This window comes from Cervus elaphus, chromosome 28 (genome assembly GCF_910594005.1).
Source record: "Cervus elaphus chromosome 28, mCerEla1.1, whole genome shotgun sequence".
Classification (NCBI taxonomy): domain Eukaryota; kingdom Metazoa; phylum Chordata; class Mammalia; order Artiodactyla; family Cervidae; genus Cervus; species Cervus elaphus.
This window is the reverse complement of record NC_057842.1, coordinates 25,979,733-26,007,319: the sequence shown is the minus strand read 5'-3', so window position 1 is coordinate 26,007,319 and position 27,587 is coordinate 25,979,733. Positions and strand designations below refer to the sequence as shown.

The window sequence follows — 27,587 nt, the reverse complement described above, 5'->3', positions numbered from 1 at the left end:
CAACGAGCCGGAAGCCACGCAGAGCCACGTCTGCGGAGTCTCAGCGCCGCAGTCAGTTCCCGGCGCCGCCGCGAGGAAGGTGGTCAGCGTGGTGGGGGTGAGGGGAGTGTGTCTGCGGAGGTGAGCGGGGCCCCGAGGCTTGGCTGCGAGAACCGGACTTTGCGGTGGGCGGGGGTTCGGCCGCCCGAGAGGCTAGTGGGCTGGCTGGCTGACTGAGCTGCGGGCCGCGAGGGACACGCCTACTCGTCCCCGGGCTGGGGAGCGGGCTGGAGGCTCGGGCCCGAGAGTTGAGCTGGGGGAAGGGGTCTCGTCCATCACCTCAGTGCGGGCCTCAAGGCTGGGTGCCAGGAAACGTGGGCAGATTCGGGGGCGCGGAGAGAGGGGAACTAACTAGGTGCTGAAGGTTGAATAGAGGGAAGGGGATCGTTCTTACCTTTTTTGAGTGGTCCCAGTTTGGACTTGACAGTACTTTCAATAAACACCTTTGCATACTCATCAGAAGTAGTTTTAGGACATAAAACGCTTGAAATGATGGAAGCATTTTATCTTGACTTTTTTTTTTTTTAAAGACTTTTGGACGAAACAGGTTTACGCCCTTATGAATAATTATGGTATATTGCCAACTGGCCAGTTTTTAATGAAATGTCTTCATGCTTGAAAAATAGATTTGATCACTCTGGGTCAAACTAAATTAGCTTCCTAAATGCCAGTTTTTTTCAGCTGAACAAAATAAAAAGTTCATTGAAGCAATCAAGGACAATAAAGAGAACAAGGAAGTCTAGTGGGCTACAGGCTGACTTTTGACTTCAAAATTAAAGATAAAAGGAAGATGTTGCTTGTTTCAGAGCTTAATTTAGGAGGGCATCAGGATCCTCTCTTATGAAAATACAAAAATCCACCCCATGGTGTATGTGGAGGTCTGGACAGTCTTGGAGAGGAGGCTTTTCCCCTTTGCTTTTCCTTTGGGAATCAGTCTCTGTAGCCTGGGAGGAACAGCAGAACTTCACGGATTTACCAGATATTTTGCATATGCAGCTCAGGTCCACTTGAGAGTGTGACTTTAGGCCTCAGTCCATCAGCAGCTCTCCATGTAAAATTTAGTTGTATACGCTAGACCCAGAATTACGTTTTCCCATTTATAAAATTGGATGATCCCTGATCATGTAGAATTTTGTGAATCGTAAGTGGTCATATGTGTGGATTTATTCCTAGGTGCTCTTGTTCTGGTCCATTGATCTGTTTTTATACCAAGGCCATACTGTTTGGATTACTGTAGCTTAGTAGTGTGGTTTGAAATCAGGGAATGTGGTGCCTCCAGCTTTGTTCTCAAGAGTGCTTTGATTATTCAGCATCTTTTGTTGTGCTGTGGAATCTTCATGTTAGTTGGGAGTGGACTGTTTTAAGTTTGCCTTGTGTCCAGGAATTGTTGGGGACAACCTGGTTTCTGTCCTGAAGTGGACAAAACAGGTAATGTTAACCCACGAGATGTATTCTACTGTTCTTCTGTCTCAAATGTGGGCTTCTTTGGGAGGGTCAGAATGAGGCAGATGTATTAGTTTGGGATGACAGGTTTTGAAGCAAATGGTCCTTGGTAGATTTCTTATTATACCTGAAAAATATTCCTTTATTTTGCAGACATGGATTTAGATGCTGTTACAAAGCAGTCAGCGTTACATGCCAAGCCTGACGGGCTCACTCTTCAATATGGGACTGCTGGATTTCGAACGAAAGCAGAACATCTTGATCATGTCATGTTTCGAATGGGATTATTAGCTGTCCTGAGGTCAAAGCAGACAAAATCTACCATAGGAGTCATGGTAACAGCGTCACATAATCCTGAGGTAATGCATTTAGTGCTCCAGTAAGACAAGCTTTTATTTCCAAGACCAAACCTTAGTTTCTGAGCACTCTGACCCCAACTCAAATTCTAATTCTAGTACTTTGCTTTTTCCTTGTTATATGCCTTTGGTTTTGAACAAGCACTTTTCTTAACAAGTGGTCATTTCGCTCACAACTCTTTAACAGTTGTAGAGAGAGTGAAATGAGACAGTCATTTTTTGGAGTCTGTCCATATTGAGAAATAACACAATGTCCTTCTAACTTAGTTGTATTGAGACAGCATCAGTAATAAACAGTGTTGACTCTGTTAATGTGGCAGAGATTGAAGAGATTGGAGGCAAGCTGGGGAGGGGAGAGAACAAATTTTTGAAAAGACGTAGCACACTTTGAAAATTTTCAGACAGCTTTTCTTTAGCTAGGAAATAGTCTCCTGTTCTGAGAGTGAACAGCTGGACATGTGACTTCAGGGATCCAGAAGTGAACATTGGACAGGATATTGATCAGGCCTGATGAGTCTAGGGTTTATGACAATCAAGTTTTTTAAAGTATTCCTCTGACACAACTTAATTATCTTATTGTGTACTGGCCTATAACTTTAAATAATTTGCTTCTGTTCTGTTCTGTTGCTAGGCTTTTGCCTTTGTAGCTAAATCAGCAGCAAGTTAAAGTTCTGTGGGTTAGTGAAGGATTGTAACCTCTTCCTCTCACACCTGCCCCCCCCCCAAAAAAAGAAACAAGAGGATGTTGCTTATTCAGCTTCTAAATGTGGATTGTTATAACTATGTTAAGTGTTTAAATGTCTAAATCACCACACTTGCTTAATGATTTGTAGGCAGAACCCCAAATTTATTGTTAATTCCAGAAGCACTTCTTGGGACTTCCCTGCTGACCCTGTGGTTAAGACTCTGAGCTCCCAATGCAGGGGGCCCAGGTTCGATCTCTGGTCAGGGAACTAGATCCCACATGCTGCAACTAAGACCTGGTGCAGCCAAATAAATGAATAAATATTTAAAAAACAAAAAAAAAAAGAAGCACTTCTTAAAATAATTTTGAGCTCTTGTCTTCCAGTGTGTGCTTTTGAGTGCAGCCACAAGGAGAAGGATCGCCAGGGGCCCTGGGTCTGCTGCCGTTGTGCCTCATCAGTTAATTGATGGTGGAAGGCACAGACGACAGCCTTTTAAAAAGCTATCGTGGCACAGCAGCCGTTGGGTGTAAGAGTCGGATAGACTTGATGTTTTTACATCAGCGCTGACACTTCCTGGCTGTATGAACATAAGCAGATGACTTGCTCTGAATCTCAGTTTTCTCAGAGTGGAGTAACCACAGGAGGATTAGTTAGATTGATGACATGTGTCGTGAGGATTTACTGAGGTGATGTACGTACAGTACCTGGCCCAGCACCTGGCCTTCAGTCGTGGTCACCGGTGAAACTGCCCAGCCGTCACTGTCTTTTGTTTGGAGGGAAACAGCTTGGGTTTACTTCCTCACTTCACCCTCATGACTGTGCACAGATGACTTATTACTATTTTTTTTAGGAAGACAATGGTGTAAAATTGGTGGATCCTTTGGGTGAAATGTTGGCAGCATCCTGGGAGGAGCATGCTACCTGCTTGGCAAACGCTGAGGAACAACATTTGCCGAGAGTGTTGGTGGATATCAGCGAGAAGGCAGCCGTGGATCTGCACCAAGATGCCTTCGTGGTGATCGGTAGAGATACCAGGTGCCTGTCAGAGCCACGGTGAAAGTTGATTTTTGAATGCCACATAAATGGTTGTATCAGTTTTAGCACCCAAGACAAATGGAAAGAGTCAAGTGGAATGGAACCACCCTGAAAGGTTCCTCCTGGTCTTTTCAGTAGGATGTAGGAGTTAAGTCACTGCTACAGCTTGGGCTTGCTGTCCGAGCCCCAACTCTCAAGCTTTCTGTATGAGTTGAGCAAGTCACTTAACCTTTGGAGCGTACCTTTGCTCACCTGTAGTGTTGATGGTGAGCTTACATCTTGGAGGACTTCCTGATGATTACATAAGATAACAGACAATACACCTGTTTCCTGGCACAAGACAGGCACTTACCAAATGTCTCCCTTTATTTCTCCCTTTTTTTCTGTAGGTTTGAGCCTTTCCCCTGTAGAGTAAGAACATGTGATTATTACTTAACTGTGTTTAGAGACTGTAACCTTATTGTTGGCTCACACATCATTTTCCTGTGCTAGAGTTCGTTGGAAAGCGTTAACCATCTATATTATTTCTACATGTTTGTCACATTTAGCAACTCTTGCCTTCTTTCACAGAGAAGTGTTACTGTAAAATGTTAGGTTAAAAGTGTACTTTGGAACAGAAGCATTCTCTTTAGCATAAGATCTGGTTCTAGCCAGAGATGTGTTCTAAAGTAAATTTCCACTCAGTCTCCAAATGCCTTACCATTTTACCCTTACCCATTAAGTGTTTTACCCTTAATGTGTTACCACTGATTGTGGGTTTGTAGGTAATGAATAGCCAAGTGGTTTATGTTTTGAAGCAGATATCATCTCACGGTAAATCCATCCACATGTGTTTTCCTCTCACCTGTTAACTAGTTTAAATGGTATAGAAAATCTTGTTCTATAAAGCAGGTATGTATATTGATCTTTATTTTCAGATAGGAAAATAATTTATTCTGACTTGTTAACATGAAAACTAGATTCTCTATCCTTGGTGGTTTAACACCTAGCCGTGGCTTACACACACTCTGTGTGTATTTACCATTACTGTTTTCAAGCAGTAAATGTGTTACCGTCAAACTTGAAAAAGTGTTTGAGTGTAGGAGTAATTAGTGTTACAGTTATATTAGTGTTAAAGTTTATTTCTATTTCCTAAATTCATTTAAAAGGCAAAACTCTTTCCGAGAAACATATTGAGAAAGGCTACTGGAAAATGCTTACACTTTACCCGTATTTCTTTTCAGAGTTTTTGGGCTATTCAGGTTTCATTTAGTTTGAATACAGTGGACTTATTATTCTGAAATTTGTAACCCAGAATTTCTGCATTTGCTTTCAGAACTTGGAGCTCAGTTGGTCTTGGATTAGATGTAATATTTTCTTCCTTTTCCTTCCTAGGCCCAGCAGTGAGAAACTTTCACAGTCTGTAATAGACGGCGTGACAGTTTTAGGTGGTCAGTTCCATGGTATGTACTTGTTCTGATTTGTAAATTAATCTTAAAAAAAAAAATCTCAAAGTGAATACATAATTTAATTTAGAAAAGTTTGAAAATAAAATTAAAGTGAACTTGTAGATATAAGCTACTAGCATTTTAAGTTAAAAATTAAAAAAAAATTTTTTTTTCTGGTCGTGCATGTTATATTTTACCTGTAGGAGATTATCTGTAGGCAGTGCTGATCTTAAACAATTTCCTTTAGTAAGGCTGAACATACTGATACAAAAACCCTTGAAGTTACTTGAAAAACTCATTCTGGGGAGTTGTTCTTACTATCAGGCAGGTATTCTCTAATACCTGATCACGTGTGTAGTCAGTGTGACAAATAATGATGAAAAATACCTTTGACCGACTTGTAATCATGATTTTTAAGTTTTGATAGGTGATCTTTCCTATTTTACCAAGTGAAGAATTAAATGCAACGAAACAGGCTGGGATCCTCTTCTCATATTGGTTGTGCATCTTGTGAATGCAGTGACTCCACTGTGCTTGGAGCTGAATTTTCCTAATGTCAGGTTTCTCTTATTCAAAAGTATCTTCTTTTGATCCTCTCAACCTCCTATGTGTTCCTTAATTCCCAGTTAACCTGGCCTGTTTCAGACTCGCCTGATTTGCTTCTCTATTTGCTCTTCTGATCACAGTAAGCCTACTGGTGGTGAATCCCTGTCCTTGCCCCTCCAGGGAAATGTCTGCCCCAACACTCATCTGCCAGAAAGCAGGAATTCACCTGGGGCCTGGGCCTCCCCAGGAGTGTTTGGTTAAGCTGCTGGACCTGTGCACCGTGTTACCTGCACAAGTGCTTGTCTACAGAGAGAAGGTGTAGCTTTTGTCAGATACTCAAAGGGACCTGTGATCTAAGAATAACTCTCAGAACTTAGATTTTATATTTTTTATTCCAGCTGATCTCTGGGCAGCTGTCCACACTGATCTCTCCCTCTTTTTCCCCTGCTTCCTCGACCACTGTACCATGTTGTTCTGTTCTCCGGATCCTCTTCTGTCTCTCCTAATACAGGCTTTCCTCACTTCTTGCTTTCATTCTGCCTCATTTCTGAATGAGCATCCTTGCTGCCATAGCTCCAGCTGCAAATATTCTTTTATTCATTCACTCATCAATTCATCAGACAGTTTTGACTACCTGCTCTGTAGAACCCCCCAGGAGTCCGTTTCATGGCATAGCTCAGCCTGTGGTAAGAAACCCATTTTGTATCATGACGTGTGTCTAATGTGCTTGTGTGAATAACTGAAACAGAGTTTTCAGAGAATAGTTCTTACCTTCCTCCATGACATGCGTTCATCTGTTTCATTAAAAAAAATGGAGAAATGCTGACTGGGTCTCACTAAGTAGATTCCCTGACCTCTTGGCAGGGTTTTTGTTTTCGTTTTTTCAATAATTAAAAAAAAAAAATTCTTGTTTTCGGCTGCACTGGGTCTTCGTTGCTGCATGCGGGCTTTCTCTAGTTGCAGCGAGTGGGGGCTGCTCTCTAGTTGCGGTGTGCAGCCGTCTCACTGCGGCGCCTTCTCTTGTTGCCAAGTGTAGGCTCAAGGCGCTCGGGCTTCAGCAGTCTCAGCTCTCGGGCTCAGTTGCCCCATGGTGTGTGGAATCCTCCCTGACCGGGGACCAAACCCGCAGCCCCTGCTCTGGCAGGTGGGCGCCCAGCCACTGGACCACCAGGGATGTCCAGCAGGTGGTTTTGAAAGCACTGGTCTGAGTCATGTTTCCTCGTAGGTGCCTGCCCCCTCCCCAGGTTCGCCCTGCCCCAGATCGTGATCTTTCTGCCATCTGCAGAATGGTTGACCTGTCCAGCTCTTTCATTCTAACTCTAGAGCCATCACTCTTTCTAGTGTTTTAACCTAGAGAAATTTGAGAGTGATTTAAAAACAAACACCTTTTGCTCATTGCTGTCTTCCACTTAATGTATTTCAGGAAATCAAAGGCAGTTGATATGGCTGCAGCTCAGGGAGACTGGGAGAAGCTACTAGAAGATAGGGTTAGGGAGGTGAGCAGGGCCGGGTCATTCTGAGCCTTACAGGTTGTGGGGAGGATTGGGGTTTTACTTGCAGTGTAGTGGGAGTCCACTGAAGGAGTTTATGCCAGTGAATAGGATCACATTTTCCCTTTAAGTCAGTCCCTCTGGTTGTGGTTTAGAGAGAGGAGGGAGTTGGTCATCAGAAAGGAAGAGAAACCAGCTAGGAGACTATGTAGTAGATTCATGCAAGACTTGAGTGCTAGTGAGAAAAATGGGAAAAGGTGAAATTAGTAATGAATTTAAAGGATTTTTGTGATTCATGGTGAGGTTAGAGGTGTTGGCTGCTAGGTTTCTGGGTTGATCCGTAGAATGGATGCTGATGTTTTTACTGAGTCACTGTCATTTAGTAAATGTTTATTTTGTAATTTTGATACTGCTCACAAAATCCACTTGTTTCAGCCTTCAGTGTGTGTCTTTGGACTGTTGTTTGTCTCTCCTTATACACTGCCACTGAGCTGGTCTGAGCTTTTACCCACCTTTTTTTTTTTTTTAAGCTCTTCCACCTCCTCCCATCTAATCCTTAAACCAGGGCCAACCTTGCCTTCACAAAATACCATTTCTGTTACACAGCTGCAGTGCTTAAGAACCTAAAGTGACTGTTTGCCTTCCGTCCAGACTCTTGTGCTTGACTTTGAAGACCATTGACAAATTTTGTCACAGTATATTTATTGGATCCTGGTCCACTTTTGCTGTTTCTCTTGCTTCTTACTCATATGTGTTTAGCTATTTTTGACTGTAAGCTGTTTGTTTTCTGGGAAAATTATCTGTGGGACATTTTTGAGGTTTACGATGACGGTATATTGCCCTGATGGGGTTTTGTGTTTGCTTCTGCTTGAGGTACTACCCGACTGGTGGGTGATAAGGTTCTTTGACGACAGCATTCTTCTGGATCCCTGTGGTTATGTGCCTCTGGGCTGGGAATCCCAGGAGGCCTGTACTTGTGGTGACAGCTCTTCAGGAATGGACTTTCCACTCTGCTCTGTTGGGTGCCAAGTCAGTTTTCTGGGGAGGAGGCCCTGGGGGCTTACTCACTTCTGACTCAGTCTTGCCCTGAAGAATTGTTGTTGTTTAGTTGCCAAGTTGTGTCCGACTCTTTTGCAACCCCATGGACTGTAGGCAGCCAGGCTCCTTTGTCCTTTGGATTTTCCAGGCAAGAATACTGGAGTGGGCTGCCATTTCCTCCTCCAGGGGATCTTCCCGACCCAGGGATCGAACCCTCCTCTCATGCATTGGCGGACAGATTCTTTACCACTGAGCCACCTGGGAAGCTCTGCACTGAAGAATAGTCCTTCTTTTAAAAAATTTAATTTTTATTTTATTTCAGTTTAGTTGTTCAGTCGTGTCCAACTCTTTATGACCCCATGGACTGCAACATGCCAGGCTTCCCTGTTGAGCAGTAACTCCTGGAGCTTACTCAAACTCATGTCCATAAAGTCGGTGATGCCATCCAACCATCTCACCCTCTGTTGTCCCCTTCTCCTCCTGCCCTCAATCTTTCCCGTCAGGGTCTTTTCAGATGAGTTGGTTCTTCGCATCAGGTAGCCAAAGTACTGGAATTTCAGCTTCAGCATCAGTCCTTCCAGTGAATATTCAGGACTGATATCCTTTAGGATGGACTGGTCAGATCTCCTTGCAGTCCAAGGGACTCTTCAAGAGTCTTCTCTAACACCACAGTTCAAAAGCCATCAATTCTTCAGCACTCAGCTTTCTTTATAGTCCAACTCTCACATCCATTTTATATAGGAGTATAATTGATTTACAACATTTAGTTTCAGATGTACAGAAAGTGATTCAGTTATACACATATCCGTTCTTTTTTCAGATTCTTTTCCCATGTAGATTATTATAGAATATTGAAAACAAAAAAAAAGAATATTGAATAGAGTTCCCTGTGCTATACAGTAGGTCCTTGTTGATTATCTATTTTGTATATAGTAGTGTGTATATGTTAATCCAACCTCTTTAATTTATCCCTCCCCTCCATGTTTCCCCTTCGGTACAATAAGATTGTTTTAGAAGCCTGAGAGTCTGTTTCTGTTCTGTCAGTAAGTTCATTTGTATCATTTTTTGAAAATTAGATTCCACATATGAGTGATAATCACATGATACTTGTCTTCGGCTTACTTCTCTCACTATGATTATCTCTAGGTTCATCCATGTTACTGTAAATGGCATTATTCAGTCTTCTTATGGCTGAGTAATAACCCATCGTAGTATGTACTACATCTTCTTTCAGCATTCCTCTGTCAGTGGACATCTAGTTTGCTTCATGTCTTGGCTGTTGTAAATATTGTAAATAGTGCTGCAGTGAACCTTGGGGTGTGTAATGCGAATTCTGGTTTGAAGAATAGTCCTTTGGGGCTTCGGGCTCTTGAAGGCTGTTCTGCCAGGTTGCACGTCTTAGATCAGCATGGACCTTCTACGCAGAGAGCCATTGCTCAACTCCTAGTTTAGAGGAATGCCCTCAGAGCAAAACTGGCTTCTCTTATCTTGCATCCTGGAATTCTCTCTTACTTAACTTTGGCCTAATAGTACTGCAGTTCTTTTTGAAAAGAAATAAAAGTCTTTTATCTTTCATTTTTGGTTGTTTTTAAAAGGAGGGTTCATCTGAATTACGTAGTTTATAACGTTATGAAAATAGAACTCAGTTATTACTTTTGTACATGGCCACCGATCTATACCAAATGACTGGTTTTGCTGTCATTAGTAGTTCATATTTCGTTTAGAACTGAGTGTGTGTCCAGTGTGTGCCTCTTCTTCCACCACCGAACAGTTCATTCTGACACCATCCACCCGGCGGCCACATCCCACGGGTGCAGGGCTCAGGGCCTCAAACCTTGCCCCTCCCCACCTTCAGATGCCGTCACCTGGGCTTCCTGCCCACCCTCTCATTGGGTCGGTTAATGTGTTTAGATAGGCTCATAGAACTCAGGGAAACATTTTACTTCCTAGAGTACCAGTTTATTATAAGGAGCGTGACCCGGGAACAGCCAGGTGGTAGAGATTTGTGTGGGGAGGGGCGTGGAGCATCCATCCTCCCTGGGCGCTGCAGTCTCCACTGGCTCCCCATCCTTTAGGGTTTCTATGGAGGCCTCCTTATATAGGCATGGCTGCTTAGATCTTTGGTGTTTGAACTCAGTCTCTTGTCCCTCCTTTCTCCCCTCCCTGGAGTTTGGGAGGAGGTTGGAGGGGGGAGGGGAGGACTATTAAGTTTCAGTTCTCTAATCCTGTGGCTGGTTCCCTGGCAACCAGCTGCCACCCCTAAGGTTTCTAAGAGCCTTCTGAAAGTCACCTCATTAGCATAACAAAAGATGCCTTTCTGTGGAGGCTCTGCCAGAAATGGAGACAGATCAAATGAATGATTCTTGGTATAAATCACAGTATCACAGCATGACCTGTAGATTTAATGACTTCAGTGGATGTTTATGCATATTTCTGGGTGGTTTAAAACTTAGCGTTTCTTGTATTTTCTGAGATGTCTTTTTTTAAAGAGGATTTATGACCCTGAAATTGACACAGTATGAGTCTTAAACTTTGTTAAGAACTGTGTTAAATGGCTTTTTGTATTTCTCTGACAGATTATGGCTTGCTGACAACGCCACAGCTGCACTACATGGTCTTCTGTCGAAACAGCAAAGGCCAGTATGGAAAGGCAACCGTCGAAGGTTACTACCAGAAACTGTCCTTGGCCTTTATGGAACTCACCAAACAGGTTGGAACCTCTCGAATGTGGTTAGAGTTTGAGCAGTTGCTTAAAAGAGCATCAGTTGAACAGTTCATTTAAATATTTGTCACTCTTCTTTCCAAAAATTTGGCCTGTCTGCTTTTTCTTTCCAGGGCACTGCAAGGTCTGGCCCTTGTACCCAGCTAACTCTGTGTTGGCATTTACTTGGCAAGGCACATAGTATGTTTTTGTTACCGACTAGGGTTCTTGGCCTCCTTAATCAGTAGAAATTGGTAAGAGGCCAGACAAATTCAGGCAGAGCTTTACTGGGGCCCCTGCTGCAGCAGAAGGGAGCAAAAACCACAGATTCGCTTGCTTGCTGAGGGGAGGCCGAGGTGATTCCTTACATTGGAAGGAAGAGGCGTGTCCAGGGTTCTGGCTAGAGGAGGGCTTAGGTGGTTTGTCCACTCCTCAGCTGGTGTCATGTGCAGGGGACATGCACAGTACCCTGCTTTTCCTCCCAGCTCTTCAGAAGTAGCAGTTGGGTGTTTTTGGATGGTTTTTGGTGTCTTGTCCATAATTTGCCCCGACTGCATCCATGCGGTTATTTTCAGTCCCTCTTCTCTCTGTATTTTGTGGCTGGAGGAGACTCTCCAGGTGCAGGCGCTGTAGCAAAGGGTCTCAAGTGCCAGCCTGTCTCATTTTGAGCTCACTGCGGGAGAAGCGTGGTGAACTTGCAGTTTTCATAAGTGTTCATGCAGATGAGTTTGTTCTTAGAGTTACTGTAGGTGCTGTTGGCGTCATACTGGAAGCATCTGCTGTTAAGAAAATCTTTCTTCAAGGTGTACTAGCTTCCTAAACCTGAACAAAGAGATTTGAGGGGTATGATTCATTTGATCAGCCAATATTGAGCATATGTTATTGTCAGGAATTGTTGACCAAAACCAAGTCCTTGCTCTCATAGAACTTACATTTTGGGGTGAGGGTGGGTAGGAGAGGAGACTGCCAGGAAAAAAACCACTGTGAAGAGAAGGACGGATATTACTGCTACTCATTCATCTGTATACTCATGCCCACATTTGAGTGACTGCTATGGAATACAGACTAATAAGGGACCTTGCTAAATTATAATAAAGCTTCATTTCCGTCATTTATTTGGTCTGTAAAACTTTTCCAATATCTGTGACCAAAAAATGGTGTTTTAAAATCTTACTTTGGTGTTTTACAGTTTTCATATGGATATGTCTACCCTTTTGTTTCCTGGGTTAAAATAGACAAGTTAACTGAAATAATGGAAGATGTTTACATATACATACCTGTGCTTTATGCTTCACTGTGGTATCTTGAAATTTTTCTTCCATTTCAGGCCTTCTGCAGTGGAGATGACCATAGGACACTTAAGGTTGACTGTGCAAACGGCATAGGCGCCCTGAAGCTGGCAGAAATGAAACACTACTTCTCCCAGGGGCTGTCAGTTCAGCTGTTCAACGATGGGACCAAAGGGAAACTTAATCATTTATGTGGGGCTGACTTTGTGAAAAGTCATCAGAAACCTCCACAGGGTATGCGAAAAATGTGTTTTTAGCGCTCTGCCTGAAACCAGCCTCTCAAACAGAGGTGACGAGGAGAGAGTCATGTAGCTGTCTGGCCCCGCTGCCGTTAGACATCTGGGCCTCGTCCGCTTGCCGTTGCCATGCAGTGACACGCAGAGCACGGCTGCTCTCGGCCCTGAGGGTCCTGTGACTCTTCACAGGGGCAGGAGATCTGGTGGAGAAAGCAAAATCAGGATGTGGGATTTTAGAGCAGTGATTCTTAAGCTTTAGCAGACATAAGAATCACCTGGAAAGCCGGTGAGCACATAGATTTCCTGGGTCTGATTCTGTAGGTCTCGGGTAGATTTGTCCATCTGTTGTGGTAAAGGAACAGTCATGTCTAAAATTTGATGTGATGGTTGCTCAGTTGTCAGTAAACTATGCAAATTGCACAAGACGTTAATCTCACAGGTTGTAAATTTTTGCTCTTAAATACCAGTGTTTCTTTTTACTGATGATGTAAACAAATGAAAATCACTTTTTTCAGGATTAAAGTATATACCGTATCTGCTGCTGATTATTTTTTATATAAGGATGGGCGTAGTACAAGGGAAATTGAATTCAATTTAATACCTATAGCTTTCAAAGCACTATGTGGGAATCTGTGTTGCCAAACCACTGGCTTGTAGAAGGGAGTTTTATTTTAGTATCATATAGGGTTTCAGCTTAGATAGATTTTGAATGCTCTTTTTTCACTTAGCTGTGAAAGAATTTACCGTGTAAAAATACCAGTAAACCTGTTTACTATTTAAAGGTTAAGATACTGGTTTTATTTGGAAGGGTGTTTTTTTTTTTTAAATATTTTATTTCCATGTAAATGAATTCTCTTCCCTTGATTTGGAAACAGTTATCTCCATTCATGTTCAAAAATAATATATGTTTATGTAGAGCTTCGGACAAGAGGAATGATCAGGATTTTCTTCATTGACAAAATACTCCAGTTACTTATATTTGATTATACCCTCCGCTTGGTCACATAAGGATAGTAATGGTTCTTTATCTGCAGGTACAAAGACAGTTGTTCCTTTTAACTGGTCTTCAGTACACAAATTGGGAGAAACTTTGTTCAGCTGAAATTTGATTTTTATAATCTTAAGGACAAGCTCACTCTTTACCTAGCACATGTTTAATATTGCTGAAGTCCTGGAAGGATAATTTTAAACACCTCTTGAAAAGTCATAGTGGACATGCTTCTGAATAACACAGAGGGTCACTTATAATCAATACTTAACGGAAAAAAAATTTCCCTCTGTAACTAGTGTGAGAGAAAAACCTAAAACTTTTTACATTAAATTTTATCCCCCTTTCTTAGACGGAAATGTGTTTTGATTTATTCTCGGTGCTAGGAATTGAAATGAAGGCCAATGAAAGATGCTGCTCCTTTGATGGAGATGCAGACAGGATCGTTTACTACTACCATGATGCAGATGGTCAGTTTCATCTCATAGACGGAGACAAGATAGCCACCCTCATTAGCAGCTTCCTCAAAGAGCTCCTGTTGGAGGTACAGTGCTGGGGCTGACCACCCTTTCAACCTAGACTCACTGAGGAAATTGTTCTGTATCAGGCAGTTGCTTGAACGTCTCAGAGGCGTGATTTGTGGGAAGTTCCTCACATCTGTGACCAGAAAATACAAAAAGAAATGGTCATTCCAGTCATTTCAACGTTAGGGCTCTGGTTTTGGAACCCAGAGGGAGTAGTCTTTTGATTTTTGTACTGGCAGAGAGCCTCATGATTTGGAGCTTTACAAAGTTCTGGTTTCTTCATAGCTGCCTTTTTTCTTTTCTTTTGGCCAAAATGTGGGGCATGTGGTATCTTAGTTTCCCAACCAGGGATTGAACCCACACCCTCTGCAGTGTAATCGTGAAGTCTTAACCTCTGGACCACCCAGGAAGTCAGTAACTGACATTTTAATGAGGGTTCCATGAACATCATTCCCCAGAGCCTTGAGTTTATATAGAAAGTCTTCTCTGAGGGATTTATTTACTATGATTATGATAAACTTAGTGACATGAGGTTTATTATGTTATGCTCTTTTGGAAATCTCAGATTAGCTCTAAGTATAAAATGTAACAATAATTATCATAATATGGAAAAGGTATACTTTAAGAATTCAGTGTGTTTTTTTATTAAAAACTAATTAAAAACTAATATTTTATTAAAAACTAAGAGATCAAGAAATGACATGTTTCTCTAAAAACGATTCTTTAGCAACTGAGATGTCCTTCATAGGTGAATAAACTTTGGTTCCTCCAGACAAAGGAGTATTATTCAACAGTTTAAAAAAAAAGCTATTAAACTATGAAAAGACATGGAGGAAATGTGAATGCATATTTCTAAGTGAAATAAGTCAAACTGAAAGGGCTGTGTATATCACTGTGGGTCCAACTACAGGATATTCCGCAAAAGAAAAACCCACAAAAACTGTGGTGACAGTTAAAAGATCAGTGGTTTCAAGGGGTTGGGGAGAAATGAATGCTGAAGGATAAATAGATGGAGCACAGGATTTTTTTAGGGCTGAAAAGACTCAACATATTATAAACATGGAAACATGTTCTTATACATTTGTCCAAACCTGCAGAATATACAACACTAAGAATGAATCCTAATGTAATCTGTGGAGTAATATAAAGGAAATCAGGTGATTAAAAAGAATTCCTTGTAGAATTGCTTTAAATAATACTCAAAAAGTACTTAGGTTTTTTCCTGGCATACGTGTAAATTTTCTGTTGAGTTGTTTATTGTGTAAAACTAAGTGATGGCCAGACTGGCTGATAATTTTGTCATACTTTAGAAATCTGTTTGTAGGTTTGCTCTTGTAGGGTCTTTGCCTTTGATGGCAAGGTAATTGTCCTTGTTTTTGTCTAGATTGGAGATGGTTTGAGTCTCGGTGTTGTACAAACTGCATATGCCAATGGAAGTTCAACACGGTATCTGGAAGAAGTTATGAAGGTAGTAACACTTTCCATTTTTTGGTAGCTTCTTCATCATTACCTTTTATTGTAAGGTAATTCTGTGAGGAAAATGACACCCTCATAAAAAGGAATAGATTGAAGTGCATAGAGCAGAGCTGTTGTCTACGTAAGGTTAGAAAGTGAAAGTGTTAGTCACTCAGTCGTGTCTGACTCTGCAACTCCATGGGCAGTAGCCTGCCAGGCTCCTCTGTCCATAGGATTCTTCAGGCAAGAATACTGGAGTGAGTTGCCATTCCCTTCTGCAGGGGATCTTCCTGACCCAGGGATTGAACCCAGGTCTCCTGCATTTCAGGCAGATTCTTTACTGTCTGAACCACCAGAGAAACTGCAGTTAAAGCTAACTAGAAATCAAAAATAGGAAAAAATTAAATTGTCCCTAATGCAGAAAGGGAAAGAGACTTTCCTTCCTCCCTTTTCCTAGAGTGTTTCTTTTAGAAAACTTATGTCTTCTCTGTCCTTTTGTAATGTCCATCTTTTGAAAAGCGAAATAGGCCAGTTTTACAGTTAAGGTTTTTCTATAAGGGCCTAGAGTACCTCTTTGAAACATAAACATCAAGGAAGGTAGCATCCCAACACTCAGCCTCCTGAGAGTTTCACCACCTTACCCTTTAGAGCCGGGCACCCATCTGCTTGACAGAGAGATGTGAGAAATTGTATCATTCCTTTGGAGAAGGACAATTAGGCAAGTCCAGTGGCCACAGCTTTAGGACAGACCCTCGTGGCCCAGATGGTAAAGAATCTGCCTGCAATGCAGGAAACCCAGGTTCGATTCCTGGGATGGGAAGATCCCCTGGAGAAAGAAATGGCAACCCACTTTGGTATTCTTGCCCAGAAAATTCCATGGACAGAGAAACCTGGTGGGCTACAGTCCATGGGATCCAGAGTCGGACACAACTGAGTGACTAATACGCGCACACATGCATGACAAAAGGTACTGCAAAGTCTTCCTGACAAGTAGACCTGTTCAGTAGATAGCCTGCCGTGGGGCTTTGTAGGGGGAGAGGCTGGGCTCAACTCCTGATACAACAAGGGAAAGTGGGGATTTTATAGCCAAGCAATAGGATATGGGGGCAGGGAGCGGGTTGGTGAATGGATAATTGCCAAGAGGAATCTCAGGGAGGGTTCTGGCTTAACCAACCTAACAGGACTTCTGTTGATTCTTAAAGCAAGTGGGGTGGTCTGACCACCAGGCCTGGGTGGTCAGATGGTACAGGGTAGGGACTTCGGGCTGATATGGAGGGTAGGGGATTCCAGCTAAACTGATTTGGTGAAAGATTCTTTGTAAAATTGGGTCCTTGGACACATGGCCAAGGACAAGACCTGTTCAGGCTCAAAAGAGCCCGATTCTCACTTGGTTGAGGAGAAATCTTGGTCCCGAGTTACCTTGAGGTGTGTAAAACGGTGGGATTGCTTTCTGTCTTTGCAGTCTCTCTGCAGGGGTCCCCAACCTTCAGGATCTAGTGCTGTGATCTGAGATGGAGCTGCTGTGATGACAGTAATAGAAAGTACACAATAAATGTAATGCACTTGAATCATCCTGAAACCATTTCCCACCCCCAGGTCTGTGGAAAATTGTCTTCCACAAAACTGGTCCCTGGTACCATAAAGGTTGGGGGCCGCTGTCTTAGCGGATTGCCTGTGATGTGCATCACAGTCTGGCTTATTTGTTATTCAGTAACAAAACTTGTCCTACTCTTCTGTGGAGATGTTTTGTGGGTTGGTAGGAGATTTTGTTTCTAACCATTTCCCCAGCATCCCCAGCATCCCACTTGCTTTAAGAATCAGAGGCTGAAGGACCCAAATTGGGTCTTTCTCTCCCTGGCTAGTGTGATATTTTCCAACATCAGTTTTATCCCTTGTCAGATTCCTGCATTTCACTAGTTTTTGTGGCCATCCCATTGTTTTTAAAGCAGGAATGGCAGAGCCAGGTTCCTTTCGGATCTGGATGGGAGAAGTGAATGAGTCCAGCAGGTGGGCACAGACTTGGAGGGTGTGGTCAGGCCAGCCGCTGTCACCTTTGGTCAGAGTCTTCAGGAGAAGCTGAAAATCGGAACTTTGGTGTGAATTTCCTACCTTTGAAGTCTTGGCAGCTGATTCAGCATTTAAAAGAAATAGTGGTTAGGCCACATAAAAGATGCCTGGAGGTGACTAGCTGGTGCCCTGACTTAAATACATGGTTATAGTAAATATATGCCTTAAATATATGGTTACAGTAAACCCACGCAAAGGACTCCATCTGGAGCCTAGTTGCCTGCCTTTCACAGAGATTCTTGCTGTTTGGTTTATTTTGGTATTTTCTTAATTTCTGTCTCAAAAATGGCTTATAGTAAGATGCCCTGTTGAGGAAACTGAAAGTTGGTAACTCTTCCTTCTCAACACATTGTCTTGTAGATTAAATATTTTCAGCCCTAGCCATTGCCCAAGGTCTCCTAAACCCAGTCAAATGCCAGGCTTGTCTGAGCTTGCTTTCTTCTGCGGTTTTGCTGCTGTCTTTCCTTAACCATTCTCTTGTAGATCCATCTGAGACTTGCTGCCCACTGTTAGTACTCCAGTCACTGATTTCTTACTAGGATTAGCCCCAGAAACCACCTAACCTAAGCCAGAGCTTAGCAAACAGTGGCCTCTGGGCCACACTGAACCGGCCAGCCGTGTCCAGTTTCATGGAAATACAGCCGTGCTCTCGTTTTCATATGGTCTTGTGACTGCTTTCTCACTAGAGACAGAATCAAGCAGTTGTGATGGAGACCACGTGGCCTACAAAGCCTGAAATACTAGTTGTCTCTTTATAGGAAAAGCTGGAAGACCCTGGTTTTAAGCCACTCTCCACACTGTAGCTAAACCGCCTTCTGGGATGATCAGATCATGTCACTCATGCCCCCAGCTGGGCTCTTTCTTTATCAGGGGCCCCTCAGCTCTCTCATGCTGCTTTACCCGGGGCTGTGGACTTCCGCTGTGCAGTCACTCCCCACAGGGACACCTAGGCTTTGTATTCTAATTGCTTAGTCTCACTAGACTAAGTTCCAGGAGCTTTGTTCCCTAGATGGTAGGTGGTGGTGGTTCAGTTGCTCAGTCGTGTCCGACTCTTGGCGGCCCCATGGACTGTAGCCCACCAGGCTTCCCTGTCCTTCACCTTTAAGCAAACCCAGAGTTTGCTTAAACTCATGTCCATTGATATGGTGATGCCATCCAACTATTTCATCCTGTCGCCCCCTTCTCCTCCTGCCCTCAATCTTTCCCAGGATCAGGGTCTTTTCCTGTCTCTCATCAGGTGGCCAAAGTATTGGACCTTCAGTTTCAGCATCAGTCCTTCCAATGAATATTCAGAGTTGATTTCCTTTAAGATTGATTGGTTTGATCTCCTTGCTGTCCAGGGGACTCTCAGGAGTCTTCTCTAGCACCACAGTTCAAAAGCATCAGTTCTTTGGTGTTCACCCTTCTTTATGGTCCAACTCTCACATCCGTATGTAACTACTGGAAGAACCATAGCTTTGCCTACACAGACTTTTTCTCAGCAAAGTGATGTCTCTGCTTTTGAATATGCTGTCTAGGTTTTTCATAGCTTTTCTTCCAAGGAGAGAACATCTTTTAATTTCATGGCTGCAGTCACCGTCCACAGTTATTTTGGAGTCCAAGAAAAGAAAATCTGTCAGTGTTACCATTTTTTCCCCATCTGTTTGTCATGAAGTTATGGAACTGCATGCCATGATCTTTTTTTTTTTTTTTTCCAATTTTTTTATTGAAGGATAATTGCTTTACAGAATTTTGTTTTCTGTCAAACCTTGGCATGAATCAGCCATAGGTATACATATATCCCCTCCCTCTTGAAACTCCCTCCCATCTCCCTCCCCATCCCACCCCTCTAGGTTGATACAGAGCCGTGTTTGAGTTTCCTGAGCCACACAGCAAATTCCCGTTGGCTGTCTATTTTACACATGGTAATGCAAGTTTACTCTCTCCATACATCCCACCCTCTCCTCCCCTCTCCCCATGTCCACAAGTCTATTCTCTATGTTTGTTTCTCTACTGCTGCCCTATAAGTAAATTCTTCAGTATCATTTTTCTGGAGTCCATATATATGCATTAGAATACAATGTCTTTTTCTTTCTGACTTACTTCACTCTGTATAATAGGTTCTAGGTTCATCCACCTCATTAGAAGCGACTCAAAGGTGTTCCTTTTTATGGCTGAATAATATTCCATTGTGTATATGTACCACAACTTCTTTATCCATTCATCCGTTGATGGACATCTAGGTTGCTTCCATGTTCTAACTATTATAAACACTGCTGCAGTGAACAATGGGATACATGTGTCTTTTTCAATTTTGGTTTCCTCAGGGTATAGGCAGAGGTTTATAACAACAATAAAATACGTGACAGGAAAAAAAAGAGCTCAAAAGCTTAATTAGATTTCATCATGCCAATAAAAGGAACAATAGAGTTGGGGGGGTAGAAAAGGAAAAACAAAATCCAAAAGAATCTACAGAACAAGTCAAAGCATAAGAATAATAAATGTTTTTCTTGAGTCACTGCTGTCAGAGTCCTTTCCCTCACTGGGAGTCACAGCCCACCCCACCTCCCTAGGATGCCCTCCAACACCGTGCTGATCTTTGGACCTGCTGTGGGGGCAGCTCAGATTCTAATCTGGTCCTGCTCCTCTGTGTTCTTGCCTCCGGTGTCTACAGCCATTAGAACTAGTGCTTTTTCTCATGTGGGAGCTCCCAGTGTCCTTTTATATATTCCATAGACACAGAGTCTGCCTCGTTGATCATGTGGATTTAATCAGCAGCTTGTACATGTGGTGGGAAGGTTCTGGGTCTTCTTCCTTAGCCACACTGCCCCTGGGTTTCAATTGTGGTTTTATTTCCACCTCTGCATGTGTGTCTTCCTTTGGGGTTTGCTCCTGAAACTGCCCTGGAGGACTTGGGTTTGCCCCATGAGGGCCATGTGTGGAAGTGGTGCAGCTGCTTGGGTCACAGGGGTTCTGGCAGCACCAGGTATTCAGGGGAGTTGGCAGCTAGCCCAGCAGGAAATTTAGTGCCCTAGAAAGGTATGGCAACCAGTATTGGCCAGTACACTCCAATATTGCCTGGAGAACCCCACTCCCTGACAGAGAATCCTGGCATACCACAGTCTACAGGGTCACAAAGAGTTGGACACAACTGAAGCGACCCTGCACACATAGACACAAGATTTTTTTTGCCTGTGGCAGCTCTGTCCTAGTGTGAGTTGAGCATGACGGTGGTGCAACTGCTTGGCTGGCGGGGACCCTGGCGATGCAGAGTGTGCAGGGACATGGACTGCTTCCGCTGCAGGAGTTATGGCCCTCTCAGAGTCTTTTTTCCAGCCTCTTGTTGCTGGCGATCAGGACGACTCATTGGCCAGTTTTTCTCCATAGCTCCGCCTGTTCAGGCACTTAGAGGGCTCTCTTGCCTGGGGTCCTACTCTGTAGTTCAGTGCGTCAGGCATTTGACGGGCCAGCCTGTTATTCAGCTGTTATATGCTGGCGTGTGGGGGGAGAGGCTAAGCTGCTGGCTCCACCCCTCTACGTGTGATTCAGCAGTATCTCCTTGCTTCCATGGCTGCCTGGCTTTCCTCCACAGGCATTTCCCACCACGATCTCTTCACATCCCCACCACCCATCTCCGCAGTCAAGAGCAGCCCTCGCCCTGAGATTGCGCCACAATCCCTAAACTCCAGCTGTCGGCCATTGCATCTTCCAGGGTACCTGGGTCCCTGTCCAGGGTGTGTATGGCTTTGGCAAGGATTGTCTGATTCTCATTCCATTTAGGCTGCCACAGATCAGCTCTTCCACTCTCAGCCTTAAATGTTTCTCGTCTGACTCAGACAGTTGCCACACTGTGGGGATCAGACCCCTGCTTCAGTTCCCCCACCTGCTGAGGGCAGGTCCAGTGTTACTAACACTCCTGTTTTTCCCCTAGTTCCTTCGTCCTACTGAGTTTTGCATGGTTCTGTGTATTCTTTTCCCCTGGTCAGGTACTTCTGTCTGCTCTCAGCTGGGGTTCTGCATGCACTCTGTGTCTGAAGGTGTACTCCTGATGGATCTGTGGAGAGATGTACTCCACGTCCACCTACTCCTCCGCCATCTTGTTCTCTCCCATGTTCTTTTTTTGAACGTTGAGTTTTAAGCCAGCTTTTTCACTTTCCTCTTTCACCCTCATCAGGAGGCTCTTTAGTTTGTCTTTGTTTTCTGCCATTAGAATGGTATCATCTGCATATCAGAGGTTTTTGATACTTCTCCCGGCAATCTTGATTCCAGCTTGTGATTCTTCCAGCCCAGCATTTCGCTGACATACTCTACATATAAGTTATATAAGTAGGATGACCATATACAGCCTTGATGTACTCCTTTCCTAATTTTGAACCAGTCTGTTGTTCCATATCTGGTTCACTGTTGTTTCTTGACCTGCATACAGGTTTCTCAGGAGGCAGGTAATGTGGTCTGATATTACCATCTTTTTAAGAATTTTCTGCAGTTTATTGTGATCAACACAGAATTTTCCAAATTTGCTGGAATATTGAGTGCAGCACCTTAACAGCATCATCTTTTAAGATTTTAAAATAGCTCAGCTGGAATTCCATAACCTCCACTAGCTCTGTATTTCCTAAGGCCCACTTGACTTCACACTCCAGGATGTCTGGCTCAAGGTGAGTGACCACACCATCGAGGTTGGTAAGCACACAGTGAATATTTGCTGATTAACTGCTGTTGTTTTGTAAATGTGTTTCAGGTACCTGTCTACTGCACTAAAACCGGTGTTAAACATTTGCACCACAAAGCTCAAGAGTTTGACATTGGTGTTTATTTTGAAGCAAATGGGCATGGCACAGTAAGTTCTCATAAATAATGACCTGCCTTTAACGCACACTTTTTTTTTTTAAAGATGGAATTCTGTACCTAGTTAGGTAATATTCCACTATGAAGTGATTGGGATGGTAATAGAAATGATTTAGCTGATATTTTCTTATGTTCTGTGACACCATGGCTCTCTTTTAGATTGTAATGATCTTCCTTTGAATGTGAAGAGATAATACTAATTTGTTCCTATAATATATATAGTTTCTTAAAAATATATAGGTCTTAATTCCCCTGCAACTAGGCAATTTATACATCATTTAAAATTTTTCTTCAAAAGTGTGAGAAGGTTGAGGACTAACTTATAAGCAACTAGAAATGAGTTTAAAGTAATTTGCAATAGGCATATAAAATTTTTTATGACTCTTAGCAGAGGGAGAATGAAAGTTTGAGATACAATTTGCATATCCTAATACTCACCATTTTAACATATATTAATAGGTCTGTAGTATATTCATAAGGTTCAGAATTTTTCTTTATTAAATGTTTTTTAATATCTAGCCTCATTGCCTAAATGGATTTGAGATGGTTAACAGAAAATGTTATCTAGGTCAGATAATTCTCATTAATTCAAAATTGGCTTGAATAGGCCATGATTATGAGAAGAAAAATAGTAAATTCCTAGAAAATGGAATTGAAATATAACTTCAGTGATCTTATGCAGGGTTGGTAAATGGTTTTGAACTAGTAAATAGTTTTCACAGACCATAAGGTTTGTTGCATCTGCTCAGATCTCCTAGTGAAGAGTGTAAATGAATGGGAGTGGCCACGATTCCACAAAACAAGTGACCAGTGCATCTTAGTTTACCAGCAAACTTTGTATTTCATCAAGTGACCAAATGTACTGTGCTGCTCCTTTTCAGTATTGGGCCTCTGAAGGCACTAAAATCATGTGTGGGCAAGCAATTCAAAACGGCAGGAATCCTGAGGAGCATGATGTATATTACACTAAATATCCACTATTTGCCATAGTGTAATATGTATGACGAACCTCTTTTCTACTTTTGCTTAGCTTATGTCCTTAAAAATTAAGTCAAGAAAACTCTACTAATGGCAATGAATTATATTCTTCAAAGTAGAATGGACACAGGTCAGGCTTAAGGAAGCTGGTTGCCCAGAAGTGGTTTAGTTGGCTGACAGCAACATCACACACTCACCATGTGCATTCACCTTTGCCAGGGTGATCATTTTCTTGGTAATCTTTACATTTTGGTAACCCTTCTGAGTTCTGATTTGATCTTACATTAATTTCAGATATTCTACAGCTGCCATTTTTATCCCCTTGGTTTCTCCAGATTCACTGAGAGTTTCAAAATTAGTTTAGTTGGGATGATTGTACCTACGACTGGGGCATGGTTAGTGTTTGGTGATTTTTTTTGTATGCTTTTATTACAGGTACTGTTTAGTAAAGCTGCTGAAACAAAGATAAAACAACTAGCAAAAGAATCAGAGAATGAGAAAAGGAAAGCTGCAAAGATGCTTGAAAATGTAATTGACTTGTTTAACCAGGTGAGAGCCGAGGGGGGCTGCTGGACTCTCGGCTGTGTTGTGCTCGCTCAGTCGTCTCGGACTCTCTGCGACCCCGTGAACTGTAGCCTGTCAGGCTCCTCTGTCCACGGGGATTCTCTAGGCAAGAATACTAGAGTGGCTTGCCATGCCCTCCTCCAGGACTCTTGGTTACTTACACAGTCAGAAGGTAGACAGGGTCATGTACTGCATTAAACATCAAAGTGGAAAAGTTGTGGCAGCTTCCTTGCAGCTGTGTAGATTTATACTGAAATGCAGTGACAGAACATTTATGTGCTTCAGATTTTCAAGTAATGATTAGTTTACAGCTGAGGTCAAAAGATTCAGCTATGAAGTATATCTGTGAGGAGATATATATATGTGTGTGTGTGTATATATATATATATGTTTTGAAGCCAACCTTGTCAAGGGAATTAAGAAAAAATAGTCTCTGATGAAGCACATCTGTGGGTCAGATGATTGGGACTGGAGTGGAGACTGTGGCAATGGAAGAGCAAAGTGTAGGTCAGTGGAAAGCGACAGAACTTATATTTGAGAGTCTTGCACATCTTGGGCAGTTCATATACCTCAATATGTAATCCTTGCATAACAGGAGAGTTGTCATCATAACTCCTGTTTTATAAATGAAGAAACAGACTTAAGAGTTACATAGTGGCAGAGTATGGCAGGGTATCCAAATTTAGGTGTGTTTTGCCACCAAAAGCTCCACTTTACCATGCATGAGTCCTTCCACCATCGTGGCATAATATCTCAGAAGAGATCTAGTAATAAATAAAATGTTGATTCACAGAGTGTTAATGCTGGCACCTTAAGAGTTATCCAGTCTGGCCCCACTTTACATATGAGCAAGGAGATTAAAGGCAGGCTGGTCTTAGTATTCCCTTCAGCCTGTTTACTGTTGCCTCCCAGAGCTGTCTCCCTCAGTGTCGTTCATGTCCCCACCCCGGTCAGTCATGCAGCGTGGAGGGAGGCGGCAGCCAGGACACGGTTTTCTCAGGAAACATTCGTATCAGCGCCATGCTTGTGTTCTTGCGTCTTGCAGACAATTGGTGATGCTATTTCTGACATGCTGGTGATCGAGGCGATCTTGGCTCTGAAGGGCTTGACTGTGCAGCAGTGGGACGCGCTCTATACAGATCTTCCAAACAGACAGCTCAAAGTTAAGGTGTGAGCCAGATTACTCCCTTTCTGAAAATTAACTAAAATAATTTCATTCTACATATATGTATTGTATAGAAAATACTGAATTTTCTCATTTTTAAAAACTACAGAATCCCTCTTAACCATTCTACTGTTATTTAGAAGTATTTGGTTTCCAACTTTATTATAAATATGTATCACTTTAAAAGATTTTATTAATTTTTTTAAACTTTAAACATGTGAGAACAAAATAATGAACGCCCTTTACACTGGCTTCAACTAGTGTCATCCACGGCCCCAGTATTATTTTGAAGCAAGTCCTGGATAGCTTGTTGGTTCAAGTGTAGCTGTTTCCTTCCTCTGCATTATTCTTGGTTCACACAGTACTTCCAGAGGCTAGATGCTGAGAAGTACAATCTGGGCTGAAAGGGACACAATTTTTAAAGGCATTTTAGATAAATTGCTGATTGTTTTCTATATAGATATATACCAGATTACACATTTACCAACAGACATTTTTGAAAGACAGATATTGAATCCAGAGTTCACAGAAGTGACTGCTGATTGTTCAGTTTTTTTTAAGGAGATTTTTATGATCCCCCTTTTAAAAAATAGCTAAGATTATTTGATCAATGACTAAGCCATACAGTACTGGCCATTATTTCAGTAGTGACTGTTAAGACTGGTAATCTACCTCAGTACTGTACTTCGTGGTACAGTCAGCTGAAATGTAGGTCTGTTCCTGTTGACATGAAATAGCCATAATCTTTTGGTGGGAATTATGTTGCATGGGTTAAGCTTCTGAAAGGGAGTGTGATATAGAAAAAAACATGAAATGCTTGTGCTTAGGTTGCAGACAGGCAAGTCATTAGCACCACAGATGCTGAAAGACAAGTAGTTAAACCTCCGGGACTCCAGGAGGCCATCAATGACCTGGTGAAGAAGTACAGGCTTTCTCGCGCTTTTGTCCGGCCCTCTGGTACAGAAGACATAGTCCGAGTCTACGCAGAAGCAGACTCGCAGGTGAGCTGAGACAGTTCTACTGAAAGAATGTGCAGTGAGACTCTAAAGGAGGTGGAGGAGGGTGGTAGCAGGAGAGAAACCTATTTGAATGGTATTGAAATCTCTAATGTCCGAGATTTATGGAGCCTTTTTTCTTCAGTAGTAGTTACATAGTTGAATAAAACTCCCCCAGATATTCTTCTTGTAATGTATTCTGTATTTCCTAAAAGGGTCATATTTTTAACTGCTCTAAGAATACTACTTAGTTTACCAATACATACTTAGACACATAGAAATTAAGTTTATGCATCCTGAAGTGGAATATACTTTTTTCCTTCATCTAAAAACATTCTGTTGCTTCATGAAAATGACTTACTTTGAAGTTCATTTCTAAACTCACTGGTACTGGCACCTGTGCTGCCTGAAATTTGTCCTTGTGTCTAGACTTTCAATTTGGTTTTCAAAATTTTTCCTTTAAATGACGGCCTTGCTCTGTGTCTCTCTTTTCTTGATAGGGTCAGAGACTTAAAAGTTTTTTCAGCTGAGGCAAAGTTACAGGGGGATGACCAGAGCCTCAATAAGAGATGTTTTCAATTTATATAGTAGCTGATAGCTTTTTTGCAGAAATTCAAGCCATCACAGAATGCAGTGAATAAATATCCCTGGTGGATGAGGAGAGGATAACAGGGGCCTCAACAGTTACTTCCTCTTTTGGTCAATTGTGGCCTTCTTGCCGTTAACAACTTATTGCCTAAAGAGTCAGTAACTCTTCACACTATTGACTGACCGGAGACGTATTGTTATGTCTTTTCTTACTGAATTTATTCAGACTTTTAACATGATAATCAAATCAAGATTATAAAATAAAGTTAGCTAGGAACTTACCTGATTTAGAAGAATGTGATTTGTTTTCCACTTATCTAAGGGTCTTGTAATTTGTTACTGAAAGATGAAAAAAAGTTCTCATTTGAATTATTTGTTAGTGAAACAAAATTGGAAAGCTCCCTCCCCTGGAGTTGCAAGTAACCTGGTAGATGCTGTGTCTTTTTCATCTAATATCCTTTTATGTAACTTGCAGGAAAACACAGACAGCCTTGCATATGAAGTGAGCTTGGCAGTATTTCAGCTGGCTGGAGGAATTGGAGAAAGACCTCAACGAGGTTTCTGAGGACAATTTTTATATTCTTTAGAAACCAGATTTTTTTTTTTTTAAAGTTTTTACAGAATAATATTACTGCCACTGTTGTGACAGGTTCAGACACATTTATAATCATGTTTACAGTGTAAGTTACTGGATTGTTTCCAGGTCTGATTGTTTTTCTTAAACACTACCAGAATCATTCTTTAGAAATAGGTAAGCCTTACATTTGTTAAGTTTCATTTTTTTTTTAAATAAAACTAAATTTACCTGTAATATTAATCACACTAATGTAAAATACTGGAGCTCAAGTATATGATTCAGTCATTAACTTTATAATATATGCAAGGAAAAATTCATGAAGGCTGCTAGAACATTAAAGCTTATTTATTACCAACTCCTGTGATGTCTTTTCCATCGATGTTACCTCCCCACGATGTCATTTTGCAGTCCTGGTAGTCACCACCGGTGATAACAATTGAGCAGGGCGGAGAAGACTTAATACAAATACAGCCAGTTTTTTTTCATAGCAGAGACTTCAAAGCAGTTCTTATATACTTACCTCTTCAGTTAACATCACCGGGAACTCAGAGGGGTGACTATGGAGGCTGTGGA

At 42.1% G+C, this 27,587-nt stretch overlaps 1 protein-coding gene across 1 annotated transcript; it reads left to right on the top strand.

Annotated features, from left to right (window-relative positions):
- PGM3 (phosphoglucomutase 3) lies at positions 1 to 27,369 on the top strand. The gene is made up of 13 exons (XM_043890345.1): positions 1 to 120; positions 1,636 to 1,841; positions 3,375 to 3,559; positions 4,934 to 5,001; positions 10,637 to 10,770; positions 12,089 to 12,284; positions 13,661 to 13,818; positions 15,183 to 15,266; positions 22,041 to 22,139; positions 23,561 to 23,674; positions 24,735 to 24,857; positions 25,682 to 25,855; positions 26,913 to 27,369. The coding sequence occupies exons 2-13, from the start codon at positions 1,638 to 1,640 to the stop codon at positions 27,000 to 27,002; spliced, it is 1,629 nt and encodes a 542-aa protein (XP_043746280.1). The 5' UTR covers positions 1 to 120; positions 1,636 to 1,637; the 3' UTR covers positions 27,003 to 27,369.
- Positions 27,370 to 27,587: the final 218 nt, after the last annotated feature.

Excerpts from the sequence above, each read along its gene's own strand:
- PGM3 (XM_043890345.1), top strand. The coding sequence starts at position 1,638 with ATGGATTTAGATGCTGTTACAAAGCAGTCAGCGTTACATGCCAAGCCT. Across the intron at positions 3,560-4,933 it reads GTGATCGGTAGAGATACCAG|GCCCAGCAGTGAGAAACTTT; the intron begins GTGCCTGTCAGA and ends TTTCCTTCCTAG. Across the intron at positions 25,856-26,912 it reads ACGCAGAAGCAGACTCGCAG|GAAAACACAGACAGCCTTGC; the intron begins GTGAGCTGAGAC and ends TGTAACTTGCAG.